The following is an 18,776-nucleotide window of genomic DNA, read 5'->3' on the forward strand; positions in this document are numbered from 1 at the left end:
GTTGGCCTAATTTATACTCATTTATCGGCGGATTTGCCTACTAGGAGTGTAAAACTCGAGGCTGCTTGCTGAAGAGGGTCGGAGAAGAGTTTTCCGTTTCTGCCAAACCGTAAAACAACAGGTAGAAACTGCGACGGAATAATGAAAATGCCGCTGGTAAATGACTATACTGTCACTGCCGTACTCTGACACGTCCCCGACTCACCACACCTCCCGCCACAACTCAGATCCATTTTCAGGCGATGACGTAACGACCGGCAAGCGAGATTCACGGCTTTGGAGCGGTATCGTTATAGCTTGCCGACACAAACGGTTTTCCAGTTAATGAAAATTCATGAAATTCGAGTGAAATTCACTTGTGTTCGCAGCTGGCTAGTTAGGCTGCGAGAGCATCCGGTTTTTTTCGGCTCTTGCCGACAACAGCTCCCCCGGTATAATTTACCGGAAAAGTGGCCAGTGTATAAATAATTTAGTTTAGAACAGGGTTCTTAGTACCCGAAGTTCTAAAGTGAGTTCGTAATGATATTGGTTTAGTAAGCGTAATTTAGTAGTTAGCGTAACGATAGTGATAAAGTTTCTGCTTTGAAAATAGCCAGTCTGGGATAGGGAAGGCTTTTTGGTGTATAGTCTAGAAAAGGGTTGCAAAAACAAGCGGATCATGGTCTAGTATAGGGTAATGGTTTCAGTGTCCCAGCGGCCCACCCCACCCAAAGATTTACACAGTACCACCCCCGGGCAAGAGCCACGCGAGTTGTGGTGTCGCTAGATAGTGTATAACTACAGTCATAAGAAAATCATTCTAGATTTGTGCTATCCGTGTAAACAAAAGCTCATACTAAATATTTACTGACTGAATAAAATACCAAAAAAACTTCTACCTATAATCATTGCAGGCTGTGTTGAATTTACTTTCTAGCCTCTACTTTTTGGTTTTGGTTTCCCTTAAAAAAGATTTCGTCTCAAAACAACCGCCGCTTGACGACTTAAGACAAAAATTACAAATCATTACCGATAATTATAATTAATTATAATTAATTATATTAGTAGACACTCAGTGTTTTGTTAGAAATCCTATGAATCTGATTGGTTTTCCGATCGTTGTCTATCAGATGATAAAACATGCTTAGGGTGCGAGTTTCTTTCTGTATTAATTCTTGACTTTTATCTCATTAAAAAATTGTTAGTAGGTTTTCCACTGTAATCCCTTACAGTGCTTACTAAAACAATTAGACTACCAACCCTTGTTTAGTGAATAGTCAACTCGGCTGCACCTCGTTGGTTATTCGTTCATAGAAAACGAAAGCAAACAGTAGAAATGTTAAATTTGATGTTGTGCGCTTTCGTGGGACGTTAAAAAGGGCCGTCGATAAAACTAGGAACATGGAACATGGAACATGGAACATTCCGGAACATCCCGGAACATCGAATAATTATAATAATTATGCGAAATTTATGCAAAATTAAATTTTTAAAAAATTAAATCAAACAAAAATAAACTGGTATCAGCTCGGGAAATAAAAACAAAAACATAACAAAAAAAAAAAAGGAAAAAAGATAGAAAAATGAAAGTCACTGCAATAAGTGAAGGTTAGCAACTAACAAGAGTAATCCATTCCTTCCAGTCGTTCGCCGTTAGTTTAATTACGAGACTGTCCCTTATTCCCAGATTTCGTTCTTCACAGAAAACCAAGGTGGTGGCGTTCTAACTCCTTAATCAGACCTAAAAATATGGGTACACGAGTGTGATGTTTTTATTCAATTCATTGCGTCAATACAAAGATATGCGTGTACACGATTTCTCATGAAGAAATAGTTTCTCCGTGAGATAGAAATAGAAACTCTTTGGCATTGAGTTTCTTGTCTAAACTAGTTCGGACTGCTCGAGCTCTGATGACAGTGTGAACAAATACAAACACAACATTTAAAAAGATTTGGGGACGCGCGCGCTGTCTTGCAGGGTCACTGGTCCAAACTTTATTGTCTCAAGAAATATTTGTTACATGTACAAGTGTTGGCGATCTGAAACTGGAAAATGTTTTGTCCAGTGCAAGTCAATACTTAATTAATTAAAAGTACTTTTACCGCAGGTTATAATCTATTCATCGCTAGTTCAACTTCCCGTGCAGATCATTATCTGGCATTCGATCAAACTTAGTTTTCTATCGAGACACTCGAACACCAACTGAGTAGACCAGACATGCGAAGTACGCGCGTGCGAGTGAACGCGCTGCCCTAATCTTTGATTACTACTAGGTAATAATAACTTGCTAGTTACTCGGGCTTCCGGAAAGGCTTGGTGGGTCATAGTGTCAGACGTTCCTAGCGGAGCGGCACGAAAACTGGGGTGATAAATGGCAACATGAAGACCGAACATTGACAAAACTAAAGCTTCTGACTTAACAAGCAACTGTATGATGCTTAGACGAACACCTCAGATGTTGGAGAAGTCAGGGATCAAAAAAGAAGACGCAACGAATTACGTGGCATTCATCGTCCAAATCGTCCATGTTTGTGTTGAAAAACAGAGTGCTGTAAAGCGACGTAAAGCAGGTGGCGGCAAAGAAGAGGAGACTGCACTCATTGTGGTCAGTTAAATGAAAACCCAACGCTTCCTACCCCTCCACTACCGACTCCCCTATCCCCAATAACATCTTTTCATTTTCGAGCTGACACCAGTTTATTTTTGTTTATTTTAGTTTTGAAAATTTAATTTTACATATTTTTCTCATAATTATTATAATTATGCGATGTTCCGGGATGTTCCGGGATGTTCCGGGATGTTCCGGGATGTTGCGGGATGTTCCGGAATGTTCCGGAATGTTCCGGAATGTTCCATGTTCCTGGTTTTATCGACGGCCGTTAAAAAGGCATGAGACTCAATTCCTTACAAGATTCGTAAGTGTGATATATTTTCACTGGTTTATGATGGCTACAAGGGCTGTTAGCTCAGCTCATCATAATTAAATATAATTTTCATCATTGTATGTAATGACATAATTATATATCAATTTTTTAGCGGTTATTGCTGAATCATCAGCTTACCAGATCAGCTATATAGAGGATAATACATGGGCGCGCGTAGATATGGAATATCTCTTCGAGTGTTCAACTCGATATCTCACGAGCGAGCGCCGCAAACTCGTGAGATATAAAGTTGAACACGAGAAGAGATATTCCATAACTACAAGCAACCATGTATTAGTTTGTTTATTATATAGACATACTGATAACGACGTTTTTAACGATTTTCGGAAGATTTCCGACCACTTTCCGAAGATATCTTAAGATTCTCCAAAACTTGTCCGAAGGCCACACGAACGTTTCCGAACACTTTTCGAAACTTTCCGAAGATTAACGAAGATTTCTGAAGACTCTCGAGGAAGATCCAAAGACGTTTCGTTCACACACCAACGAATTGAAGTACAATTTACCTTCACGTTCTAGTCGTTTTGAGCCTGCGTTCCTTGGCCGTGTTCGTTGGGAGGAGGATATAAACAACCGCACACCCAAAGCGGCTGGAAATCGAGTCTATCACAAGTGAGGATATGAAAAACACGCCACCCGAACCCCGGATGTGGTTTCGTATGTATTTTCCAGTAAAACACTCGTGTCTATCTAATAAGATTGGTCATTAAATAGGCATCATTAGTATTAGATTTTGTATTATTATTAGATATTTTAAATAGTTTTACTGTGAATATTTTTTCAAATCGTTTCTTTTTTTCTCCTCTATTTATGTGTCTCCAAATTAGTACGGGAATTTCCCAGGCCACAAGGCATTGACACATAAATAAAGTTTCCATCTATCTAAGTTTCTATCCATCTACTTTCACCCATTGTATGATCACACCCCACAGCAGTAACACGCGTAGCCATTTCATACTTGTTTTATTAAGAAAAAAGAAAGGTTCAAAAAACAACCGTGCCACAGAGGACCAGCCTCTTGCATCAAATTCTACATATACGAACGAGTTAAATTTCTAGATTAAAACTAAGTAAAGGATTGCCTCAGCAATATTGTGATCCTTCTTAAAATACAAACGGCGATAAATAAAGTCCTTGTTTTGACAAGGTAATACTAACTACTAACATGTATTTACGTTAAGTGGAAGCATTATTTCAACAGCAAGATTTGTTGTACGAAAAAGATTTGTTGTATAAAAATAGAGCCTTGAAAGGGAAGTTCAGAGAGCAACGTATTGTCTGAAACCACGCGTACTGCAGATCACAATCAACAATGTCCGCCTGCGGTATTGCAGGGCTCTGCCCTGCAAAATCTTCTTAAACACTTCAAGTACAATGAATCAAATACAGAAAAGTACAACTTTTTACACTTTTCCACTTTTAAAAACTAGTGCAAAAATATAAACACCCTTTTCTCTATATTCTTTGATTGCTGACCCCAAATAGACGATAAACTAATTACTCTATTTTATAGCTCAAGAATTGCCCATTCATTCCCATTAAAATCACAGGGAAAGTAACATTAAAATAGTTCTGCGAGGCGCTTGTTGAAAGTACGCACATAACCAGGTAAAAAGTGACACGGAGACCTGTAGGAATAATTTTGGGGTCTATAAATATAGTTTTGGTATTTTCTTGCCCTCTGATATATGAAGCAGCAGCTCTAAGAGAGTGGGTTTTAAATAAAAATCAAGATGTTGGAATTATATAACTAATAGTCCTTGAATAAGTCTCTGTTTGGTTCCATAAATTTTCTCTTGTAAGAATTATTTGTTATAAATATATTTTGAGGTTTAGTCATGCAAGATGAGTATTTCGTATTGGCAGAACTGGGGGTAAAAAGAAAGCATTTAATTGTGGCTCCATTTAGATCTCCCTGTCACACTTTTCCTTTGGCATTTCATGGGCCATGGCATGACAACTCTGAAATAAGTTGCCAGAGATGTCACGCTCTATCTACTGTGTGACACAAGAGGCAATTACTGTCGGCTCTTGTGTAACATCACTTAAATACACATCACTGTCACAACAATATAAGTTAAACATACTACAAGTGAATCCAAAAAACTGTACCTACTCACGGAAATACACCTTAAATCTAAACAAAACTGCCGCATTCTTAGAGTAATAAATGTTACAACTACTAGAACACCATATACAGAAAGTCCTGAATATTACTACTAATATAGTACAATCTACTATATTATCATATACACATTCCAGAGATAACTCTCAGAAACTATTAATCTAGATGTAGTGAACTAAAAGGAAGTTATGTCTCGAAGACATAACAGTGTAGGTTCCCACTCAGACAGATATCAGCCAAGCAAATATACAGTGTAGGTACTGTACTGGTACAACTGCATTCTCTCACCAGACCAAATCCAATCAGGATGGAGAATTTGTCGCAAGTGCTCAGCCATTATTTACTTAAGAAATAGAAAACATTTCCTGTGTTCTTTCAAGTTGTAGAAATCAGCAAGCAGTTTTTCTTTGGGCTATTTTCTAATACTATTTACTTGCAACTAGATGTAAGTTATGGCTGCTCTTACTTACATCATCTGAGGACTAATGATGTAAAAAGTGGTGCAAAAACACATCATTAACAGCTGAAAAGACTTTTTCCTGTTAAATATCAGACTATATGATGTATGATAGGTCTGCAATGCATGCACAGGACTATAGCCACAAAGTTACTTGTACACATTGCAGACCTATGATGGGGGCAAATAACAGCATTGGCTTCTATTCCAAAGAGATTCTTCTACATTTTTAACAACTACAGCCATCTAAGAACACAGTTTACATGTTTCTTACAGTGAACATGTGGCGTGAACATAAGACCATACCAAGTCTTTATTAATTCAGGTTTGTTTCATGTTCATTAAATGATCAGCTCATCTGGTTCCAAATCTGAAACAGGAATCAAACATGACAATCAGTTGAAGGACTCTAAACACGGAGGTTTTGTCAGGGAGAAAGAAGAAAATTCATTATTTATCTGCATGTTTCAAGTGACTGTGTAATGCAATTTTGAGCAAATAATGGTCATTTCCATTCCAGGAGAGTTTGTCCAGGAAATAAAGAAATCAAAGGGAGTTTATGCATGGGTGCTGGGGGGGAAGGGGGTGGGAAGAGTTGGAAGGAGGAGCAGGAGATCTAAAACTAACATTTCACATAGCTTTTATCCCAGAAACACCCCCCCCCCCCCCCCAACCTCTTTTATAAATCGGAGAGACCCTGGTACTTTGAAGTCATCACTTTTCATGCCAAAAGATTTTTTTGATAATCAGTTACTCTTTGGTTCACTGATGAGCTTCAACTCACACAAGCACAATGGAGCTGAACTCAAAAGAGGTGGCAATCAAATCCTTGGGATGGCCATTAGTTCCTTTCCTTTTACGAAGCACTTAAAGAAAAGATGTAAATTTGAAAATTCAAGATTGGTTACCTTTCAGCCACTGAAGGGGAGACAACTGTTCTTGCTGATTAGCTGGGGATATAGCTGGACTCCTGTAGCCTTCAGGAAGCAAATCCTGACTCTTGTGCCTGGACTTTTCTTCTGACAAGGGTCTTTTGAAATCAGAAGACATCTGAAACCAGTCAAGGATGGTTAAATAAATATTTATTTTGATTAATGGTTGATTTAACAATAGGTCAGTGACATCAGATCGTGCAGGAAAGTGATTGGGTAATGTGTTAACAACCTTTATTTTGATGCATAATATCCTAAAATAAGTGAGATAAATGCAACCATTTTCTATACTATTAAATAAGGAATTCTATTTTGTCATTAAAACCCTCAGCACTACATGTAAACCTGAGTAAAATATGGCTTAATATTCACCTTAAATGCTGGAACCCCAGACCAGTCAGGAGAACGCAGAAAACTGGGCATCATAACTGGGTTTTCCTGTGCTAATATGTAGCTTTGCCTTGAGCTTGATGTCAATGGATTACTATTGGACTTGCTAACCTGAAAATTGATTAAAAAATATTAATAATACCTAGTTATTATTAATAAAAGATATAAGATCTCGTTCCAGCCTAGTGACACATAAGGCTAGTTATCATTCAAATCATTTAGTGAAGAACATACCTTTCTTTTACTTTGGGCAGAGGGTTTCTTGGATTTCAAAGACTGTGTGACTTTTCTTCTTCTGCCAATACCAATTATTACATTCAATGCACACTGGATAGAAAAAGAAAAGAATATTGTGGTTAGTAAAAAAATTCAAATTATAATAATCTAAAAGTACAATACTGGTAATTATAAAGAGCAAACATCATAACACATGTAGCATTACTTGAGACAAGCATAATCAATATCCATTCAGATCGGGACAAAATATTATTTTAACTATAATCATGAATCACACAGCTGTTACAATCTGAATTCCAGAATGCAGTAAGTCAAGTTAGACTGTATTAGGCTGCATGGTCAATGCCACTGAAACTTATCTCACTTTCTATAACATTACGTGACTAGGGGTATTTATACCCCCCCCCCCCCCCCCCAGCCCTGCCACTCCTGGATGGGATGCTAGTCCATTGCAGGGTTACACTCCTGCATTAATTTTGCAGATACTCATGATCTATACACCTGGGTGGGGAGAGGAACACAAAACAATGATCCTGACAAGAGCTCAAAGCTGACCATTTGATCTGGAGCCCAGTGTACTACCCATTAGTGTAAGGCTGCCATGACTCCACAACCACATTATGAAATAACAGAACTTACCAACAATGGCCCTTCAATGTGGTCAACACTGTCATCAGAGTCTGCTTTCTCCTCAGGATGTTGACACACACTTTGCCTATTCCTACTGCGCAAGTGCATTTCTCTATGTTCTTCACACACAGAGTATGTCCTTGTTGCCAAGTTGTAGATCCGCTCTGAGGGAATTCCACTCATTGAGATTCGTTTACTGCGATTTTGGCTCATCCTTTCTAGTTCATGATGGAGGAGAGTCAACTCTTTTTTAACAAGATCTTGCTTTATCTTGTACTGCCCACAGTTTTGACAAGTGAACAACTGCTCTGAGATGTCTTGGTGTTGTTTCAGTAGATGATTCTGAAGTTCTCTCATAACATCAAGCAGGTCTTTAATCATCTTTTGTTTCCTTTCCAAGTCTTTGAGGAATTCTGCTGTTTTCCGTAGATGTTGCCGCTTTTGCCTCAGTGCCTTACAATCTATGCACTGTGTTAAAAAACCAGATTAACAAAAGTTAATGACAATGAGTAATTATTACAGTACATGCAGATTGCCCAAAGATACAAACGATGATGACGATGAAGTGCAAATAATGGCAAATGTACTTTTGTTAAATATGTCTGTCAGAAGTCCTGGGTCAATACATGTGACAACATTAGAAATACTGAACTCTAGCTTCAGGTGACCAAAGGCAGAGTTAAATGCTAGTTGAACCACCTACATGTACAAGCAACACTAGGTAGGATTCTATAATTATCCACGGTATCAATTCACATACATGTAACATATGCTCTTCCATCGGGCCATACATATATAATGTACTCAACAAATTAAATTATGTAAAGCAACTAAATTAATTATCTACAGGTACAGAATTATACTATTAGCTATTGTTAAATTTAATCTTGATTAATATATAAATGATTTAAATGAGCTAAGAGTGAGCTGTATCTTCCAGAGAACAGAACTGTGATATTGAAAACTACTTTTGCCTGCTTCTGTAATTGGTCCAGGATTGAAAAGGTTGTACTTTGAATTTCATAGATTATGTGAGTGAACCACTGGATGTAGACTTCAGGATGAGCTTGCACAACCACATGTAATTGCTACTGGACAGGTTTAAAAGAACCTTATAGCTAGGGGAGGGAGTTGTAATTGAAGAAGGTGGCAACTGTTACAAAACTGAATTCATAAATATCAAGATTTATTGTCATGAAGTCATCTGTGACATTTCTGTCGGCACACAACCAAGGAAAATAATTAACTGGTGACTAGGTTTTTTTTTTGATAAATCAATGTCTGGAATGCCTAGGACATTTCACCATAAAAAGATACAAACTAATGTCTACTTGACAAAGTCCTACCTTTCTGACAGCAAAAGCACTGTCCTCTCCATCAACTTGCTTCAGAACAAACCTTTGTGATGTCTCCATACTCGAACACACCATCACCTTTACAAAAGCAAAACAAAATTTTGGTGCATCAATTATTTTATAAAATGTATAGGTAATCATACCATTTCAAGTTCAACTTGGAATTAATTTGCACGAGTGAGTTTTTCAAAAAGCTGAAATTGCACGGGCTGCTTCGCTTGAAATCAGCTTTTTGAAAAACTCACAAGTGCAAATTAATTTGAAATTGAACGAGAAAAACTGTATACACCCATTAGCAACTGGTTTGAGTGCTGCTGTTGCTGCGGCTGCTTAATTTTTTGGGACTTTTTCTTGCAAAATGTACTCAAAATGTATTCAAAGGTAGCATTCTAAATCATAAGTACTGTACATGCAGTGCTAATTACCCTCAGATGATATTTGTGAAAAATGTATTCTGAGACAGTGTTGTGAAAAAGAATTATTTTGTCATTAAGGGAATGACCCCCATTCAAGGATGGTGCTTAATCTGGGTCAGTGACTACTTGAGTAAACAAGCTATCTCCAAATGAAGTTTTCTATTTTCAGGGACTCATTACCTTTTTATCTTCTTTAAATAACACCTTTTCAACTTTCAAATTCTGTGGGTCTTCCTTGCTGTTGTAGAGGATAGAGCCACTGGAAATGACATCATCAAGCAAATGTGACAGGGGTGACAATGAGGGAAGTAACCTAATCAACTTCTTGGCCACATCTGTGCGCCTGATACGCAACAAAGCCAGAAATAGTGTTTGGGATGTGGCACTTGCCCCTCCTTCCTCTTTCCACTTTAACAGCAATTGATAAGCCTTTTCACTGACACCTCTGAAGTCTTCATCGATATTATTGAGAAAACACTCCCTTTTTAACATGTGCCGCCCAAGCTTTCTCCAAGAGGCACCAATATCTTCATTTATGTCACTGAAAATTTCTTCTAAGTGGGGTTCAGATGGTATGTGCGGGTTTGTATCTGAATAACAAAACACTTTGTTGGTACAAATGTGTGAGCTTAAATCTTAAAATAATACCCAGTAGTTAATTAAAATACACTCAACAAAATATAATCTCTTTCCCAGTAAGGACAGACCCGTCATAACACATATAATACCTAAAAAATGATTTTAAATAGTTTAAATATATTAACCATGCAGAGACAAAATTCTTGTGAATGCTGGATACCGGTATATTATGGCTCAATTTTTACCTCTACTTTTTTTCACACCAGTTTCATTTTCATCAGAGGGGAAGGGGGAGACTGGAACCAGTAACAAGTGAGAAAAATATCTCCTAGGAAACATTTGTGAGTTAGAATCATCCATGTCTCCCAAACATTTGGAAAGAATTTGCTAGTGGTCTGACCAGTGCTAGTGGAAAAAAATCTCACCAGTTAACTTTGAGCCCTGAGTACCGGTAACGTATTGCACCAACAAATATGGGAAAAGTGGTGATCAAGGTGTACTTCAAAGTCACAGATCCAGTGTTCAAATCTACAATCCTGGACAAAAGTCTTATGACAAATTTTCACTTTTGGTGCTGTTGCACACACGCCAGACACAAACAACTCTTCACCTACCTAACCTCTCCCCCCACCCCACATACAATGTTGAAAACTAGTACCTGTAATTTCTCCTGAGTTTCAAAATTATACTGGGTGGGAAGGGGAGTGAGAAACAGCAACATGTTTTTAAAAGGATATCAGTGCTTTTCCAAACTTCAGTTGTAAAACACAGATAATTTGTTGCCCACCATGATCGTAAATTTAGGTGAGTACCAAATAAAAAGAAATCTTGTTATAGTAAAGGAGTAGAAAGTTAAATGTTGGGGGGGGGGGGGGGGTGATATAGGATCCTGGCAGGGTGTAGGGTAAATTTAGAACTGAGGAAGAGGTGGGAAGTGTGCATGTTTTTCTTTTTAAGAACTTCCCAAAAGTGAGGGAAAAACCTGGTTTGAAAAATTCAAACAGAGAGAAAAATCGAACAACAACATATATATAATAACAGGCAGCTTGTTCCCAGTATCTGACACATCTCATAAACAGAAAAAGACAGCTTTATTTTCAGGATACCCTTTGGCAGATTCACACTGAAACTGATCTGACACACATACACTCACATATGATACATAGTGTAAATGTGCTCAGTATACCTTCCGCATAGGAATGCAGCCATCTGTGAGTGTTTGGCGTTGATGTTTTTGAAGACACTGGTATGTCAGGAGATAACTTTCCAGTTCTTTCACTACAGGAAAATGAACTAGGGGATGATAGAGGTGAAGACAGGAAAACTCCAGAATCATCACCACACGATTCAGACACATCATCAAGTGAAGTCCTGAATAAAAAGGCTTCAGCTACTTGAACGTCATCCACAGAGAGGGGACGTCGTGATCTGGCATGCTGTAATGGTGACTGTTGCATCATCCAGTAAAAATTAATGGCATCTTCTGTAACAGCATCTGAAAAGAAAAAGAGATTTTGAAGGATCTACGAGAAACACATATTTTTGTTCTGGGAAAGGAAGGGAAAAGATCGTCTTATCTTCTCATGGACATGTTCCATTGGAATCTACAAAATGTCCATTGAATTAAATACTAATTATTTTAATAATTTTATTAATATAATTAATTAATCAATTAATTATATTTTTATCAAATGGAGATGGATTATCTTTTTCCAGGTTAGAAATTGAGTGACCGTGAATAAGTTGAATCAGTGCAAATGATACTCTGAAAATATATAATTTACCAAATGAAATATTTACGAATGGAAAGCAAATATACCTGTAATCTCAGACTCGGAAGGCAAATTTGAGACTGAGGCAGTTGATCAAAGACTCGTAGAAATCAATATTTAATTTTCATGTTGATGTTTCTTTAAAACTTACATGTGCTAACATCATTCTGCAAATTAACCAGGATTGATTTGACCTTAAAACAAGTTCATTAAAAGTATAAATTCCATCTAAAATTTTCAAGTTTTATGCCAATGGCTTGCTTTTTATTCCCAATGCTTTTGAGCCATCATTTTGTAAACAAGGGCATACTGCTACATGTACATTACTCACTATCTATCACAGAATTGATAGTGAGTAGCGTAACCAATCAGAGAACGGCATTCGTGATAAAATGCTAGTAGATTTATACTAAAATTTATTATAATATTTCCCAACTTGAAATAGAGATGCACAATGCCACTGCAACAAAGGGAAAACCCCAGTTGCCTCCAGAGAAATTTCTGAGAAATCATGTGTTTCCGTTTTATGATCACATCAATCTAAAACAATGCCTACTATTTTTTCCTCCTCCCAGATTTTGCTACTAGTTTTCTAAGAAATCTTGGTTAAAATGCACAGTTAAGCTTATATTTAACAGAACAAATCTTGGGACCTCATCTCACAGGGCTTGGTCGCAAAAAGATCATTTTGCCTTCCATGCGTCAAACATCACATTTCCTGCAAGAATCCCCTCGAACTTCCTAAATCTCTTCCTTTACCGTTTTTTTTTTCCAATCAGTTTAGAACTGTAACAGTTAAAATGCTAGAATGATCCATGTCAACGCTAAACAAAATATTTCCCAAACGAAACCTGCTTAATCAGCAACTCTCTCCTAGATCGCTTCCACCGTACGCACGTCGAGATAAAAATTAAAACGAAACTAAACTTGAACGGAGAAGAAAGCCAGTGAGCCATTTAATGAGAAGAAAAAAGATTAAGGAGTTCACTTTCTGGATCAGCTGTATAAAACTAAGGAAAGCCAAACAAATCAATAAGCTTTACAAAGTAAATACAACGCGCTGATTGCACCAAATTATCACTCATTTGGAAGTATAAGTTTACTTTAGAATAACGGCGGCTACTAAACAATTAGATTGGTTAGATTTTCAGCAAGAACAATCTTGGTTCTCAATTTCAAACATAGTGTGCAAACTAAGACTACATGCAAGCCTATATAAAGTTAATTTGCAAACGGCAAGGTCAATCCGCCATGGGTGTAACCAGTTCCGACTTACTAAAGAACCAATATGAACGAAATTTTGAAACAGCTTTTAAACGTTCTTAACTCTAGAAGAACACAATTACGAGCTGCAGCTCTCAAACTGCAAGATCAAATAGCATCCCAGGTCATACTGGATGTAATTTTCTTCCGACAGAGCTTAACTAACTGCGGTTAAGTGGGCGCAAGCGGACCTCCTTCGCGGTTGTTGTTCCCGCGAACTCGACAAAAGTTCGTAAACAACGTTCTAGATTTTGCATCCAGGTGTTCGCATCTAGATACTCAGCGATACTATAACGACTACCACTTTGGTGACTTAACAAGCTCTCAACATGGATAAGCAAATGAAGGACTCGAGTTATTCTAGTCAAATCTTCTCACCTGTGGCGCAAGACAAGTTTGGGGTGCTTTTGATACCAACTGCAAGAGACGCCATCTTGGGGCCTTTCTATGATCTTCAAGTTCTTCTAGTTTCTTTTTCAACCACTGTTTGATTATCACTTAACTACTAAACAGTAGTCGTGAGGATACTAGATGCTATCTTTCTGAATTAATTTTCGACATCGAAAAAGGAGGTAAACTAATTTTCCGCGTATAAAAGTTTGGACCAGGTCCGGAAAATCAAACTCTTTGGTCCTCAGCGCAAAGGATTACGTCATGTGGTATAAATATCCTGCCAATGAGTGAGAGTCTGAGGACGGAGTTTCAAAATTAACTTGACATACTGCCCGGTGTTTGAAACAACGTCCAACACAGTAACTAAAGAACAACAAACTCTTTGAGAAAAAAAGCTGTCCCATGTTTTCTCCCTGCAATAGGGTACAACCACATCTTACTTTTCTCCCGAGTCCCCCCCTCCCCACCCTAGACAGTTAGTCACTTTGTAAATTTTGAATTGCTGAAAGGGTCGTCACGTGGTTAGATATCGCGCAACCTACGTACGTAACTGGGGTCAAAGGGGCACGGGAAATTTTGTCCAACTTTGTGTGTTCGACTTCCTGGCAATGCACGCCACGTAAAAGAAAAATTAAATCTTTGAAGGCGCAAAACTCCCAGCTCCCGCGCGTCTCGGAGAAGTCAAAAATCAGTCAAGGTGCGAACCTTGTTATCATTTTTTTTTTTTTTTCCCTTTTAAACTTGTACAAAGAAATTGTTTTTCATCCCTAATGTTTGTGGAGTTTGCGGGAAAAAAAACTATAGACACTATACTTGGCAGACTTAAATTTCCCTGTAATCTCACTGAAACTATATACCGCACTGAAAAGTTGTGAAACTGTAATCAAAACACACGCTAATCTTGGATTATTTTAATCGTGCTTGATAACCGAACTCAATGTTAGCTAATGTTATTACATCCTAAAATTCCATGCTACACAGTTGGAGTTTTCGGAGACGTTACTTTAAAAGTGTGCCAATGCAAGCGCACCCTAATCACGCACACTAGTCACGCACATTAGTCACGCAAACTACCGTTCGGTCAATCTTGCACGAATAACTTGGGCACAAAGTCAGTTGTTTGAACAATTCAGTATTTCTTTGTTTTTGTTTTGTTTTGTTTTGTTTTGTTTTTTTAAAAAAAAGGTAAGGCACAGGTAGGTAGCTTCATGGTCTCCTGAATCTTCGATTAATATTGATACTGGATCATGTTGCTCAGAAGCGAAATAAATCCCGAGAAAGGGCCCGGCAAACTTGGCTACTCAGATGGCCAGGTAGTCACATTTTTTTTTGTTACGTTAAAAAACGTGGCGAAATCTCGCAAACCAGGCCACCACGGCTCATCAAATCGGCCCTTCAGAAATGATCAGTAACGATTTCTGGATAAAATTCCTTTATTTTATCGTTTTCATTCATATCCTACACATCTTGCAGCCACTGGCTACAGCCGGTCACCATTTAGTCTCCTTGAGTCGTTACGCATCACGCAATGCTTCTTTCCAGCGGCGAGACCCGTTGCGTGACGGCACAGATAAGGACTGCGAATGAGACTGGTCAGCATTATACGCCAAATGATTCGTTCTAAACAATTCAGTAATATTTACTTCAGGTCCACAATGTTTATTTTATCAGGCGAACAACGCTTCCTGGAACAGTATTACAAACGGCCAGTTCAAAAAGTTTGTGTCAAACTTTGAGCTGCGTACGGATAGAAAAATACAGTCACTTAATTTAAAATCGTACAGAGATCTTATACATCCTGAAAACTTTTTTATTCTTTCGATACAAAAAGATCTAGAAATCCCTACGACAATAATTACTGGAAGAGATCTATAGAAAATAGAAGGGTTGGTACAAACCTTGGCTAACCTGATAGATTAAAGGTCAATTAAATAATCAATTAAATTAATTCAGTGATTTTCCTTCCTACTGGGAGAGATAGATGAGTGTAATATTTCCTTTCCTACTTTATATCTTCAAGCGTCTAGTCGATTCGTAACGCTTCAAAGGTAACTTTACGTCACATAAAATATGTATAATAATTACTTTGATTAAATTATTCACACAATACGCAAGACCTTTCGAAATAATTAAGGCTGCATTATATCATTTTCCTGGGCTATACTTTAATATATAAAAATTGAAATAACGTTTATTCTCATTGAATTGCTCGCATGCAAAAACACGCCACCAAATTATTATTTTATTGCTGGCATCAATTTCTTTCTAAAAGAAATTCATAGCATCGGAGTTAACATTTAATATTTGTCCTCGTTGTGCCCATAACCCGAATACTTTGTCAACTCAATGACCTGCGAACGAAGACAGTTATCCGTTCTGCGTTCCTGGGATATCGACTTAAAAGCATTCAACTTAGCCTGCGTAGCAAGCGTTTCGGGAGCAAAGAATTACAGCGCGAAAAATGGAATGAGTAAAAGAGGGGGGAGGGGGAGGGGAAGGAAGGAAGGAAACGCTTACAGACAAACCCCTGTATTTTGAAAACCGCCCACTTGGCCTTTCATGCCTGAGTGCGCACATTGAGATTTCATGCTGTCATCGGCTCTCCCACCCCCCCCCCCCCCCCTTTCTTTTTTTTTGGTTCTCGCCCCATATTCCGCGCAGACAAAACACCGAAAATCCCGTTCCTCGGTCTTTCTTTGCTTCCAAACCCCACGGAAACGCTTGCTACGCAGGCTACATTCAACTAATTTACTTTAAGTTCACCTTCATAGTGTTGAACGTTAGGATTACGAATTAAACATTTTTTTTCAACTCCATAATTTGAGAATCGTTTTCAAGCCTGGGTGTTTGAAGCAGAGTTCAACAAATCAAGGATATCATAAGCTTCGAGTTCCAGTCAGTTTCGTTTTCATTTCAAAATAAATCTTAGATGAATTCGAGTAAACTTTGGCGAGTTTACTCGACTACATCGCACCCTCGTTGGAACCTCGTGCAAAATCGCCCTCTCCTCCTTTCATGAGCCTTCAGTTCTGCTTGTCAGTGTAAAACGACAGCACGTCTTTCCACGCCCAGGCATCCTCGGCGTTCACCGCCTTTAAGCTCCAGTCCCTCTCGTCGGTTTTTACTAGAACCACACACGGGTTGCTGGGGTCGATTTTTACGGGGCAGCCTCTCAAATAGATGGAATTGATTGGTTTTCCTCCGTCAGGTTTCTTGTAGTAGTACAGATAACCCGTGTCTGTGAGCTCGAAGTATCTGTTGTCCCACTTTCGTGTTTGATGTTTTCCTCCGCTGAGCTTTTCTAGAAAGCCTTGCTTTGTTGGTTTGGGGCCGGCCCTCGCTGGCGGCTTCGGTGGTGATTTGGTGCTCAACTGAAAGGGCAAAATAATTAGCGCTTTCGTCTTTAGGGTGATCAACAGCCAATTTCTCCTTAAGAACTAACAGACTGGTTTTGAGAAGAAAGAAGATCAACAGCAGACTAAGGTGACAAATATATCTCTTAACCCTCAAAAGTGGCGTCCTGTATTCATACAACGTCTAAAAACCCACACTTCTGAAGTGGGCTTACTGAGAACCGAAGAAATTCAAATCGCGTTCTTAGCCAGCGCAACTGCTTTCACACGGCTTTGACTTTAAAATTAGAACGTATAGTGCATGGCAGTGGAAACAAATCTTGATGCGACCCTGATTTGAATGAGCCCAAATGACAATAGTTATCCTGTGTGCGCATTTTGCATGAACGTTTTCTACAATTTTGGCACAATTAATGTTTTCGTGTTTTTTCATAGTAGCATTTCTTTAGACAATTGTTTGAGATCCTCTACGTTTTTGTGAGAAGTTTAGACCTACTAAGCCTATGAATGGACACAGCTCCTTGTCTAACACATTAATATTGAATAACAAAACATAACTAACTTTAAATCACAGTTTGGAAGAGTGCAAGTGAATTCTCGAGAGATTGTACGGGTATATTAGGAATTCACAACGTGACCAGCTCAGTTAATAGAGAACCGCACCGGTATCGTAGAGGTCATGGGTTCGAATCCCGTTCTCGAGCTTGATTTATTTCATTCTTTTTCTAGGCTTGTGGGCATAACTGCGATGACCGAGGATATGTTGCAGCGACAGTTTTCCTCGTGTAACATGCCGCTTTCCGGGCTTCACGTACCCGCAACATATCCCCTTGTGTCTACTGACCTTAAAATTTTTCTCCGCAGTTCAAATATATCATCCCTGATATTCACTTGAAAACCTACCTGCTTGTGAATAACAGGGGGCGGTCCACTAGACAGGCTGTTTTGATCTTTATTCGACGGCTTTCTTTCCAGGATAACATCTTTATTCGCGACTGACGGCTGCAAAATAACACAGGCAACCCTCATGCATAACAGAACAAAGCATGACCAAGTTAGAGACTATAGGAGTATTCACAATCTGTTAGCAGTCATGATGGTAACTTTACCACGAAGCGTGCTCGGCAGTGTCGAACTCAAGAAACATTCGGAAAGAGAGCGGGATTTGAACTTCAATTTGCAATGAATGTGTTGGCTTCAGTTTTTGCACGAGAACATCCACGTTTATGACCCCAAAAAATGTCCGATCTTCAAGGGAATGAGCCCAGGCCACTGTGGGTACTGGCGCGATACAAAGGGCAGCGCCAACCCAGAATCCGTCGGAACGTTTCAAAGATTACGACTTCGTGAGAAGTTCTGTATATGAATAAAATCTTGGCGTCTGGTTCTTACCTGCTCATTCCGATTGGTTTTGCCTGCATCAACATTGTCTTGATCAAAGGTAGTGGATGTGGAAGATAAAGAACTCATGGAAGCTACTGAGATCGTGTCCTGAAACAGAAAACAGCATTAGAAGGAAACAGCGTCCTTGTTGAGTTTGATACAATTTGGGTGGCAGCACTTGTAAGGTCTCACAGGCCTGACGCCTCCAGTTGTTTATACACAGCTAAACAATACAAGGAAAAAAGAGTTCACTGAATAACATTGTGGTCAAATTTTCTCCATGAAACTGAAAGTTAAATACGCAGGACTTACATCTGTGGACTTTTGCCTCTGCGCGATGGCCTCTCTGAAAAACAATAACAATAAAATATTAAAAACTGTTCCTATTCACAGCTAGTCATTTGACCGGCTTAATCATAAGAACTAAAAATTGCCAGGTTGCAGAAATGATGCTGACTTATAAGGGCGACTTAATGACTTTTGCCCACTAAATGAAGTATTGAGTCTCTCTGAAAGGACTCCAGCACTCATACTTCATTCATTAAAACCCTCAGTCATCGCGCGCA

At 38.6% G+C, this 18,776-nt stretch overlaps 2 protein-coding genes across 6 annotated transcripts in view; both read right to left on the reverse strand.

Annotated features, from left to right (window-relative positions):
- Positions 1 to 3,871: 3,871 nt before the first annotated feature.
- On the reverse strand, positions 3,872 to 13,746 carry LOC110051022 (uncharacterized). The gene is made up of 9 exons (XM_089298461.1): positions 13,460 to 13,746; positions 11,233 to 11,541; positions 9,648 to 10,057; positions 9,043 to 9,129; positions 7,706 to 8,164; positions 7,064 to 7,156; positions 6,812 to 6,940; positions 6,416 to 6,557; positions 3,872 to 5,877 (listed from the first exon to the last, which is right to left on the reverse strand). The coding sequence occupies exons 1-9, from the start codon at positions 13,512 to 13,514 to the stop codon at positions 5,849 to 5,851; spliced, it is 1,713 nt and encodes a 570-aa protein (XP_089154587.1). The 5' UTR covers positions 13,515 to 13,746; the 3' UTR covers positions 3,872 to 5,848.
- A 1,143-nt stretch (positions 13,747 to 14,889) lies between these two features.
- Positions 14,890 to 18,776, reverse strand: part of LOC110054990 (uncharacterized) — a 28,712-nt gene continuing 24,825 nt past the window's right edge. For all 5 annotated transcript variants that reach the window (XM_089298450.1, XM_089298451.1, XM_089298453.1 and 2 more), the window contains 4 exons: positions 18,523 to 18,556; positions 18,220 to 18,318; positions 17,731 to 17,829; positions 14,890 to 16,845 (listed from right to left, as the gene is read on the reverse strand). In XM_089298450.1, the coding sequence (XP_089154576.1) occupies positions 16,498 to 16,845; positions 17,731 to 17,829; positions 18,220 to 18,318; positions 18,523 to 18,556 (580 nt within the window). In that variant the 3' untranslated portion in view covers positions 14,890 to 16,497. The remainder of the gene's footprint in view (positions 16,846 to 17,730; positions 17,830 to 18,219; positions 18,319 to 18,522; positions 18,557 to 18,776) is intronic.

The sequence above is a fragment of the Orbicella faveolata genome, unplaced genomic scaffold (genome assembly GCF_042242905.1).
Source record: "Orbicella faveolata isolate gen_17 unplaced genomic scaffold, um_ofav_v1 contig_3, whole genome shotgun sequence".
Classification (NCBI taxonomy): domain Eukaryota; kingdom Metazoa; phylum Cnidaria; class Anthozoa; order Scleractinia; family Merulinidae; genus Orbicella; species Orbicella faveolata.

Excerpts from the sequence above, each read along its gene's own strand:
- LOC110051022 (XM_089298461.1), bottom strand. The coding sequence starts at position 13,514 with ATGGCGTCTCTTGCAGTTGGTATCAAAAGCACCCCAAACTTGTCTTGC. Across the intron at positions 11,542-13,459 it reads AAACTTGTCTTGCGCCACAG|ATGCTGTTACAGAAGATGCC; the intron begins GTGAGAAGATTT and ends TTTTCTTTTCAG. Across the intron at positions 6,558-6,811 it reads CTGGGGTTCCAGCATTTAAG|ATGTCTTCTGATTTCAAAAG; the intron begins GTGAATATTAAG and ends GACTGGTTTCAG.